Here is an 11732-nt window from a genome sequence, read left to right as displayed (position 1 = left end):
ATGAAACTGAAATTCCAAACTCTAACCTAAAATTTTACCCCGTCAGGTAGCCTCTTGGAAATTCATTAGAATTTATCTATGAATCCATTTATATTTGTCATTTTAGATTCGAGGGACTTATTTAAGATATTCCATTTTATCTTAATTTATTGCCGCGGATATTAGGGGGTGGTTGTTATCGTCCCCATGTTTTTCGGTGTGCCGTTGTCGGGGGACCATGGTCCAGGCTGTTCCGTTCTGTTCTGCACCCCTCGAATGCACGGGGCGCAATGCAAGTGTAATGCGTGCGTAATGCACCGACACCGCGTGCCTCGGCATCGATTAATATCGAGCACAATGCTAATTGTTTCAGGACAATGCACCGCGGCGCTGGGCATGGAGAACGGCGAAATCCCGGACGAAGACATCTCAGCGAGCTCTATGTACGCCCCGAGCCTCGACCCCAAATACGCCAGGTAAGGGCTTGCTGAACAATGATATCGCGCACCAGAGGACTCGAGTAGGCGGCCATTTTGACGCGGGCGTTCCGCCGCGGAAGTACGATTGTGTCGGGAGGAACCAACTCCCGAGTCGTCCTACATCGCGCTCCGTATTAGTTACGAAGGTCCTTTCCACCTGGTGGCATAACTTCGCCCTATCTCCTTGATAACTGATAAGAGATTCCCAGATAGGACACCACCTACAAATTTTCCGAGGAACTCGGTAAAAGTGGGGAAATAATTTTTATAAAAGGGTGGAGGACGCGTTTCCATCAGATGACAAATATCAACAGAAGAAAGGGTCCATGATAAAGCAATGTGAAGGTGAATTTTTTAAAAACGGAGCGCCTTGATATCGTACTTGAAGAGCGATACGGTTGCTCTTTGCACCCGGTCGTTGAACAAGTGCAAGCGAACCCCTCGTTGAACTCTCCGGCGAAGTTCGGTCTCATTTCGACCGGGCATTCCGCACTTGAACTTTCAGACGCCCTCCAGAGAGGGTGCGCAACCCCCGGTCTAATATCTCGTCTCCGGGAGGGCGTTCTCGCACAAAAGTGGTCATTACCGCGAAGACAGGGGGTAGGAAAGGGGTGAAGGCGAGAGATTCGCATTTAAAATGTTAAAAACCACGTGGAGGACTTCCCGGGAGGATCCGCGGGCACGTATATACATATATGGACGTCTGCATGTGTATATATATACATATCTACATATATGCACACGTAATACATATTTCTCCGCGGCTCTTTCTTCGGCCGCGCCCTCCGTCTGGCCTTGCTACCCCTTTCCCCCTCCTAACGACCTCCACCCTTTGTGGGATTAATAATTTCGTCGGCGCGTAACGAGGGATGGTCCGGTTTTTATTTAGCTCAGGGGGTAGGGGGCAACTTCAGGGGCCTTGATAACGGGGAAGTAAAGTTTCGGGAAGCGGACCTACAAATTGCGGGCAATCTCGCGCAAACACCCCCGCCCGCCAACCCCGCTCTTAAAACCTATATTAAAGGCGTCCATATACCGCCGACTCCTGCGCGGCAATAAATCCATATTAGCGGCGGTATCTTCCCCGGGGGTGGCGCGAAAAGCCATGGGGGTACTTTCGGACGGGCGAGACACCCCCTGGAGCGGTACCACCGGTCAACCCCCCGATGCTTTATAACAGGAAGGTGATAAAATTAATAAATCGTGACTCGTAAAAATAAGATTCATATGAAATTAAATTGACCACCCCTAAAAGTCACCCCATTCTTGACAAGCGCTTATCTTGACGTTCGTTTATACCGCGACGTCCTAATTTACCCTGTCGACTCCTCGGCGACCTCGGAACAAGACCGTTGCGACTTCCAACCCCTGGGGGTGGTTATGGAAAAAAAGTTGGCGAGATCGATGGGGGTGGCGGCGACTTTAGCGGGTTGAAAAGTTTCCGGGGGGGGGCGAGAAGTAGCCGTAAGTATCCCCCCGGCTGTCAATGACGGCCTCGGGGGCAGGACGGCGGTGGGTCGGGGGTGAACCACCTCCGCGCGGATGTCCGCAGTGGAATCACGCCTCTCGTATCGTCGGCACCCCTCCCGGAGCGGGGGATAAAAATGACGGTCGTATTCTCGGTAGGCACCTATCTTCCACTTTGTGCTCTTCGGAAACGTCCCGCCACCCCCGCAACACCCCCCGGCGTATCAACCCCTGCGCGCCGCCCCGCGGAGGTGATTTATGCTCGGCTCCTTCGGCCGTATCACGCAAATAACGTGATGCATTCGTGTAGGCACGATCGTCGGGATACATCATATTGTGTCCTGAAAATGTCTTTCCCCTGGTGCTCAGCTCGCCGCTTCCGCATAAATCTACCCCCGGGGAGGGGTGCCCTCTCCTCTACGAGAACCCGTAAATTACCCTGCGTGCGCTCGCGGGGACGCGCGTTACGTCGCGGCCGTTTCGGCTGACAAGGGGTGGTCTTCGAGGGGTGAACCGATACTGAGCATCCATTCAAGGGGTTGATGCCTGATAAAACATTGTTAATATATCTGCAAAACGATGGAGAAGTTATGGGGTGGTTACCTTACTTGTGCCTATGTCAGTCCGGGTTTGCGGGTGCAATTTGAAAGTGGTCCTGCTGGATTTAAAAAATTGATTAAAAAATGTAAACGCCGTAAATATCCATGGAAATGAGGGGTGGCTGCGTATTTCGTTCAAGTGATATGGAGTTTGAGGTTAAAAATGGAGATACGACTTTTGGAAAATTTTTTGTCGCCGAAGATGGTACGAGGATGCAAGCGAGAGGCCTTGAAGAACCGCAAGGGATGCTGCGCCACCCTTCGGGGCTGGTCCACACCCCCGGCGCTCACTTCTCGCTATATTCTTGCCGCGGCATAATAGAACGCCTTTCAGGCCGGCACGGCGCATAAAGGAGGCGCATAAATTGGAGGTGGCATTACGCCTACCCTTTTATGACACCCTGCGTGCCCAAGTGTGCCAGTCCGGGGTGGGACGCCGAACGCTTCGGGGATGAAGAGGAAAACGGGGACGGGAGTTTAGGAGGTTAAGTGAAGGGATGGTAGATCCCAACGGAACACCTGGGGGAGCATCACAGATCGAGGGGAGGGAATCTTACACGTGAATCCAGGGACGAGCTCTGACAACTTTACGAGCCGAAATTAACTACAGGTGGACCCTGAAGTAGCCCCTGAAGAGACCCACCCCTCCTCAATCCTCCCCCTCCTGGATCTCTTCAAACCAGGATTGCATTCCTATTTTTCGTACACTTGTCACATTCAATAACACCATATTTAGGAAATTATATACGAAACCCACCCCTAGTCTCATCTCGCATCCCTGAGGGAAGGTCATTAACGAAGTGGAGGGAAGTCTTGGATCATCTCTGGGAATTCTATCTCCACTTGGATTCTTTCATCTCTTGAGGGTAGGAGCGCATTCGTCTTGGCATCCGCGTCATTTACCATCCCTCCCCCTATTGGGCTAGTTAAAGAAAAGGGGTAACGAGGGGGTGGCGTCTTCTACACCGCCAATACACGTCAGCCGCATTCATCCCGACTTCCTTGCGAGTAATTCGAGCAACTCGAGGTGACGAGTGGCTGTTAAGGGTGAACGAGGGTGAGACACGCCACGGGGTGACGCGTGCTCGACAGGGTTTTTTATTTAACGCAACTCGCCGTAAAGTCGCGCCCTGAAGGTGAATGGAGTAGCCGAGGGCTCCTTACGTCCTGCTCGCCGATTCACCCCGAGGAGATGTCTCCCTCCCCCAGGCGTCCGCACCCCCTCGCTCCTTTCTCGCGGACTCTTCAGACCGGTGATAAGACCCTCGCGTTTCCGCTCGGCATTTTGCCTTCGTTAAATTAACATAGTCGTTAGGCCAAAAGTGGGTCAGCACTGGGGTGCAAGGGGTGCATCGCGACCCCCGAGTTTATGCACCGTGGTGCACCGGGGGTGTCGTTTCCGGCGAGGACCGGCGCGTCCTCCGTTTCCTCGATCCCTGATGTATCTGTACTCGATTACACTTATCAAAGTGATAATCATCCGGGGGATTCATTTGGAATGCTTTCTCAAAGGGTGGGATTCATCCCTTACGAGAGGGTCTCTTGGAAGAGCACATCTTCGCTCCGCTGCAGGGATGCTGGGTGAGACTTTTTTCATACTTTTATTTTTTTTCCCCTCATGGAGAGGAGCAAAAGGATCCGGCTGATCGAAATCAGCGAATCCTGATCGATCAGCCGGTGCATCGGTCCCCCCTCCCCAGTTTCCCGGATATTCCTGAGCTGAACCATTTGCGCGCGGAATATCCGCCGGGGCGGTTACCCGGCCGCTGCTCGATCTCGCGGGGAGATTATTCGGGCGCGACGAGGGCCGATGCAGGATGAATATCGTGATAACGAAATCTATTTCGCGTGGGTATCTCGCCAGGGAATATTTCGGAATATTTCGGGTAGAGTCGAGACGCAGGAAGCGCTCAAAAGACACAGTCGAAAAGAGTACCTGATAAAATCAAGGAGATAGGTCGACCGTCAGCTAGAAAAAATTCCTGTAGAAATTCAAAGAGGCCCCGAAAACAGGACGAAAATCCAGGAAAACCCACGTCCCCCGGGAGCGGTTAAGGCCCGAGTATCCCGTCAGGACCATCAAGGACCTTTTTTGGTCCCCATCGACGCGAGGACTCGTGTCCCGTGGACAAGAGCTCTATCCCTCGCTTTCGCTTCAAACTGATCCCATTCCCGTGCATCCCTGGACCGGGGTCCCGCGGGAAGAGACAACGGAATCGAACGAGTCGGATCCCGGGGGAGGTCGCTTAAATGTTTTCGTTCCACGGGAAGGGATCCAGCTTTATCGGCGAACGCACTTCCTCTCTTGGTGCTTTATCCCTCGGGAGGACGTGTCGGGAGAGAGGGTAACAAAGGACCCGGGACGCGCGCCGATTTGCCGATTGACTTTGGATTGTCTCTCGAAAGTCCCGCGGGATACCCCTGGAGATATCCGGGAGAGGACCCGGGAGGACTGCGATGAAAAGTGCAGACACTCCCTCGGGACCTTTCCCAACCTCCTGGGAGGAGGGCTGCCCTCCTCTCCCCCTTTACTCCGGTCTCCCCCGCCCTGCAGAGGGCGCCTGGCCGTGAAACGAACGGAAAAGCGAGCGAAGCGCGATGGTTAACGAGTAGTTTCGCGGGTCATTTGCCTGATGGCGAATTCGACACTGCATTCCGGGGTATATCCACCCTAGGACACGCGGGTGCAAGAGATTGCAGCTCGATGCATTCTCCTAAATGCACCTCGTAAATGGGAGGCGCATGACCCGGGATCTCTCCCAGCATCCCGCTCCTCTTGGACCAAAGGCGAGGTTACTCAGATTCCAGGGGATGCAGAAAAACTCGCGGCATGATTAGATGTACATGACCTATACCGTCGTTACTGGCGAATCTATACATACCAGATCGATTGAGAACTGATCCATGGGGTGATCGATGACGGAAGATGGTGGGAATCCAATCCCAAAACCACGAGCCCTACCAATTATAGAATTCATTTAATTCGTGATAATTTCGTCAAGCCCGAAATAAAGATGAATGGTATTCTTCGATTATCTCGATCGACCGGAATGTTAAGTCTCGATTGACTGCCACCCCCTCCACCCTTCCCACTCTTCGCATTCAGGATTTCATAGAATCGGCCTCGATCAATCGAACCAGCGGACGCTCTTTCTCGAGGGGATTTCGGGGGAGGACTTTTCCACCCCGTCGAATCCTCCCCCTCTCTCGGTCGAATCGACCCTCGATGAGTTTTCATTCACGATGAATTGGCTCGGATGAATTTTCACTTCCGGTTGGCCGGTCCAGGTGGAGGTCCGACGCATTAGGCTGTCCCTGATAATTCACGGAGACTTCCAGCGTTAGGGGTAAAAAAAAAGGGAAAAAATCCACCGTCACTCGAGCTTTTTTTTTCCCCCATAAAAAACGTGGCCGATCACCGATGTGCACCCCCCGGAAATGACCCGGTCGTTAATTCGCGAACTCGTTAACGATCAGCCGGGAAGCGTTTTCGAGGGCTTCCATGGGGATAGAAGGGTGGAGTGAATTTCCACGAATTTTCCCGCACCTCCCCTCATCGCCCCGTTGCATCGTCCCGTTTTGACGCCCCCGTTGCACCTCCACGCTGCAAAGAGGAGGCGCAACGTGGAGGTGCAACGAGGAGGTGCAACGAGGAGGTGCAACGAGGCCCGCGCACGAAAGAACCGGCGCGTTTCCGGGGTAACGGGCAAACGCACCCTCCCTGGTGCATGTACGCATGCAACCGGCGACATGACGTATCGTCCCTCGTTTGGGCATAATTACCGAGCGCATTAGTTTCCGTCAAACACTCGTAACGCGAGACCCATCCTGTCCGGCCGCAGCGTGATCCCCTTAACGACTGCCGCCCGGTAGGCGTCGTTACCATTCGAATTGCCGTATTATGGAAAAATTTAATTAGCTTCCCCGGGCCCGGCACGTAGCTGAAGGATAATGGAAGAAAGCGGCTACGCGCCGCTGGCTGAATATGAATGCACCCCGTTGCCCTATCCTGGCCCCATAGGCACCCTGGACGACGGCCTCCACCCCAGGGCTGGTGATAACATCCTCCTCGGTTGGGAATTTTCTTTCTGGTTACTTTTGAGGACAACCGCTATTTTTTATACCCCAACATCAGTCGTCGAGCACGTATCGAGCTCACTGATATCGCGTTTTGGTGGGCAACCGATGGAATCGACCAGGACGGCAAAATATTAAACGCTCCTTTAATCCTATTTTAATTTTAATACCGAGCCGGGAGCGACTAATTTGTCGGCGGTTTAATGGCGAGTAGTCAGCCCGGTAAAACTAGGTGGGAAAATTACCTCGATAATTAGATGGACGCCGAATCGTTCCACGGGCCTCAATTATTCGAACCCGTCGATTAATCAACGATCGAACGCGACATCGCCACTAATAAAGCAAGCCCTCAAGAAAAGGAAGTATCTCAATTCCGACAAATTTTCAAATCTGGAAAATCGCCCTATTAATATCCTCTGGTTCATTATTCGAGACACGATTTGGATTGCGGGGGCAAATAATTAGCCGGCGGTCGCATAATTCCTCGAGTAGTTTACCCGATAGTATTACCCAGCGAGCCGGATCCCATAATTAGAGGTCAAATAATTTCACACTTCCGGTTGCTCGGGCAGATGGATTAAATCCCGGCGGCGATGGTCCCTCTAGAGAAGTAGGTCCGATGAATTTTCGCGGTATTAATTTCCAAGGCACATTGTCGAGCCCCCCGCCCCCCGCCCCACCCCCGCCCGACAAATATTCCAATCACCTTAAACCGCGCAATTTTCATCGGAGCAATCGAACATCCCCCGGGAGCCGCAGCCTCCGCTGATAAGAGAGCATCCCCTAACAAATGCGCGCCCCCATTAAGGCGCGGCCCCGTCAGCCTGGCTAAATGATTTCTTTCCGAATTTAATTAAAAGCGCGACTTCGAGAAAGAAATCTAACGACCCCTTCCTCGTGACAATGGCCACTCTGGATAGAGAGGAGAGGGGTAGCCTCCTCTCTGCGCGCCGTTAACGAGACTCGTCGTTAGCAATGCTAATGCATCTTTGGGCCGAGTACTATGGCGGCCGCGTAATGCACTCGGCGTTGCAGCCCTTGTGTCGATGCACTTTGCGAGCGGTATTAAGGGTTGCGAGGGAGGGTGCAAGTGGGATTCCCTGCGTGTGATCGGCGGTTTCGCGTCCAGGGGTTGGGAATAGCGAATTAAGTATCGGGGAAGGGTGGAAGCGCCAGAGGGTGGATATGTTGAGGTTTGGGGGAGGTCAGTTTGGATGGTTTGAGGCTGGGGGTGGATAACTGGAGCGCGGGGAAGGTGATCGCGATTAGGCGTGAGGCAGGTCAGTTGGTTTGGGGTTAAGGCAGGTCGTGCTCTCTGAGACCGATCTGCAGGTTCCTAGGCTCTCACAGGTCGGTCCCGATGGGCCTGGTGGTTGGTCAGTTGTGGTCCGGTCGCCATCGGGACCTGTCCTCGTGACAGAGGTAGCCTGGCATTTTCCACCAGAGGTAAAAATTCGATGACGCTCGAGCTCACTTTTTTGGAAGGCCTCGTCTATCTCGACTCTGTACATCCGTGTCTACATACGCTCGCACCTGCGTGTATATAGGCACGTATCCACACGTTTACACGCCCACACCCTCCACCTCCCCCAATGGCTCGGCCCCGTTTTATCCCGTTTTATTCGCGGACGCGCGAGCAAATGAATTTTGCTTCGGCGCGCAGGTGAATCAGAGCGTCAGGTGACATTATTCGGGAGCGCCGACGCCGGGAATTAAAACGATCTATCGGATGATTCCGCGGTGACGAACGGCATGCGACGAACGAACGTCGGCGACGTTGACGGGTTATTTCGCGGCGATATCCCTCGCCTAGAAATTCGCCGTTTATCGACGTACCGCTTATCGCGAACACGACAACCGAGCCGCGTGATTCTTTTTTTTTTCAATTTCCTCGATTTCCGCAATTCCCTCAATTTTTTGTCAATTTCGTTATCACGTGATTATGAGAGCGTCACCTAAGGGGTCACTCGATCAAGAGACATTTTCCGAACCGGATGCGCCAAAACGTTTCCAACTTTACAACGCGAATATGAAGGCTATGACGAAGATTTCTCTCCCGTGACATTTCATTTTCCACAAAGTATTGGAAAACTATCCGTGAAGAAATTTTCGAAAAATTCTAACTGCACTCGTGGCCTCGATATTTACGTTGAAATGTTTGGGAACTATTCGGTACACCCGGAGGGAAGTTTCACGAACGACATATCCCTTTGACGTTTTTTATCGCGTAACGATAAAATTCAATAACCCCCTATCTAGGGTGAAATCCCCATTTTAATAAGTAAATCTCAAAATACACACGCAGTCCTCCCCCATCGGGTTTGTCATCCATTATCAGGAATTATTCTCCTGGAGCCGATACCAGTTGCGATTCGCGCAATCACGACCTCCCCCTGTATTTTTCCCCGGACGTCAACCGACACGTCCAGGAATACATTATCCAATTGCGTATCAGATCTCGCGGTATCAGAGGCTGGCGGGGGCGTTTCGGAAAATTCATGCAGGAATTTGTCGGCGGTTCATTTTTGACGCGGGTAATCGATCGGGTGCGTGTCGCGAGTTCGTGTACCGCGTTTAATTATCATCGATTAGGGATTACAACCGCGGGATGGGAGGCCGGGTCGTGTAACGCTCCGGGCGATTAAAAATGCCCTCATGACGCGGAATTATGTTTCCATGACGATCGGCTTGGTATCCGGGGATTTTTCGTTGCGTGCCCGGTGACACGCATTCGGGGGATCCTGCGGGATGGCCGGAAGGATACTCGGGAATTCAATCAACCGGCGTTATGTTCTCGTTGGGTATGCAGGACGCGCGAAGTAACGCGGGAAGAGCTTCCAATCCTAACCTCGAAATCCCGGACGGGGGTGTAACCCTCTCCATCCCTCCAGGTCGGCCTAATCTCCGGCTTGTTGTTTCAGGACGAGAAGTCGATTCGCGAGTTAGCCTCGCTCACCGTGGCTTTAGCCACCTCCGTGAATTTAATCCTCACCGTGGACCGATCGCGAGATATCGAAAGGATTTCCTCGAAGAGTACCTCGAAGGGTAACTTGAAGGGTACCTCGAAAGAAGCTTCAGCCTCTCGGGAAAATCCCCGGGAAAATCGGCTCGCGGTGTAACAGATTGCTCCAATTTCAGATTCCGCCCGGGTTTTCAGTTTCTTCTCCGCCCCCTCCCCCCTCTTTTCTTCTCTTTTTTAAAGAGCGGTCTATTAAAGTTTATTATAATTGGCCCGATATTATCGGCTTAAAAGGGGAAGGAAGAGCCGCAGCTTCCGCTCCATTTTGCGGGCTGGCAAGATGGCTGCTGCCCGCTATCAGCAGCGAGCTCCAATCGGCCGTTTCATCTAAATCGATTCCTTCGTCGACCCGATTCCTCGTTTCCGCGTGCCCGGCTCCATACGTGGAAGTCCGAGAACAACGGAGAAATAGAAATTGATGAGGGGGAAGGGAAACTGGTCCCCCGGGCGTTCCATCCGGAAACCGGGAAACATGATTCTCGCGACTTCCTTGCACCTCCAGCGAGCTCTGCAATTTTTTTAAGCCCCCGTTCCACTCTCGCGGGGGGTAGGAAAAAATGTCCCACTATTCAGAGGAACTGCCGTACAGCTGACAAAATTCCGCCCCACGCAAGCTGGTCCAGAAATCGACTGGATTCACCCCTTTTCTGACCAGTGGCCGGCCATACGCGAAAAAGGACTTTTCCACAAGTCTTCGGGTCTTATCAATCAAAATGAACTCCTTATCGCCGAAATCCCATCGCATCGGACCGCACGATATCCCCGTGAGTGAGTTCACGGGTGGAATTTTAATCGAGGGGGCTGTAATTAACGGGCAATTTTTTTCCCGCGGAGAATTTGCCGTCATAATCAAAAACGAAGCCTCGCGGAGTCGCCGGACCTGGTCAACTAACATTCCTTATGGCTGGAATTTGACCATATCGGACCGAATAATATCTCCAGGGGTGGGTCCACATATGAAGCTCGGCGAATCGCGGGAAAACGGAGTCGCAGGAGGGGTGGGACCAGGGGGAAACTTTATTCGCAGGGAATTCCGCGAGCGCCATACACGATTCGGCGGAAGGCTAGGTACATTGTTAACAGCATTGCTGCCTAATTAACCGCAAACGCTTTCAGTGGGCTTCGCCGGTCTATTGTTTACATGCGGGTGTATATTCCTGGTGCATGATAGTAGATGCAACCCCCGGCCCGTCTAAAGCCCGCTGAAATATTCCCACGAATGCGGCCCCGGAGGTCGCCGGCGTTTCCGGGCGAAACTCGCCCCCTCTCTTTCTCTGTCCCATCTGAAATTACGATCTCGCCGATTCGACCCTCCTTGTGCGGCCGAATGAGAGACTTCCGAGAGGGAGAAACAGAAGTGCATCCTCTTTCCCACCTTTTCCACCATTCCGACCTTTCCCACTATCCACACCCCCGTAATTGACCCTTTGAAACTGCACCGCGGCGAAAGTGCATCGCGCCGAGAGCGAAGGGGTTGAAGTCAAGCGGTATCAGAAAATCGCGATTAATAATTGAGTATTATCTATTTCGCGAATTTTTGCGATGGGTGCAATTTATTCTCGTCGAATTCAATTTCGACCGGACATGGGAAATAAGGAACCACCTCGCGGGGTGGATTTACGACCCCCCCGGGATTCTGATTTCCTTACGCGCCTTATAAATGGGACATCCCCTAGAAGGGGGATGAAACACGAGTAAACCTCATTTCTCCTCCCGAACGCGACAATTGACCCGCCGGAAATAGTTCCCCCCCGCGAAGCCAGAATATGAAACGAGGGAAAAGAGATTGCTGCAGGAATCAGGGGCGATATATTTGCGCCCCCCTCCCGCGCCCCCTGATTCGATATGCTCAGTCGGGATTGTTTCAACATTCCGTGATGTTTTACCCACTAGTAGTAATTACGTTTCCATCGGCGCTCGGATATCGCTCGGACGTGTTCCTTTTTTAATCCGGTAAACTCCAGCATTTTCGGATATTTGCTTCTCGATGATTGTCGGCGCCCGTGTAAACCAGCCCGGTAAAAGGTGTCGATAGTTTGACGGTATTACGGGATTTAAATTGTTTTTCGTTGTTTTTTTCCGTTGTTTTTCCCATTTTTCCCAAGTTTCCTT

The 11732-nt window shown here is 52.4% G+C and overlaps 1 protein-coding gene across 1 annotated transcript in view; it reads left to right on the top strand.

Moving 5' to 3' along the window:
* Window positions 1-336: 336 nt before the first annotated feature.
* Window positions 337-11732, top strand: part of LOC105699044 (discoidin domain-containing receptor 2) — a 51622-nt gene continuing 40226 nt past the window's right edge. Inside the window, exon 1 of the mRNA XM_012423742.1 lies at window positions 337-455. Within this exon, the coding sequence (XP_012279165.1) occupies window positions 337-455 (119 nt within the window). The remainder of the gene's footprint in view (window positions 456-11732) is intronic.

This window comes from Orussus abietinus, unplaced genomic scaffold (genome assembly GCF_000612105.2).
Source record: "Orussus abietinus isolate OABI.00-Male unplaced genomic scaffold, Oabi_2.0 scaffold3, whole genome shotgun sequence".
Classification (NCBI taxonomy): domain Eukaryota; kingdom Metazoa; phylum Arthropoda; class Insecta; order Hymenoptera; family Orussidae; genus Orussus; species Orussus abietinus.
The sequence above is the reverse complement of the archived record's forward strand: the minus strand, read 5'-3'. Positions and strand labels throughout refer to the sequence as shown.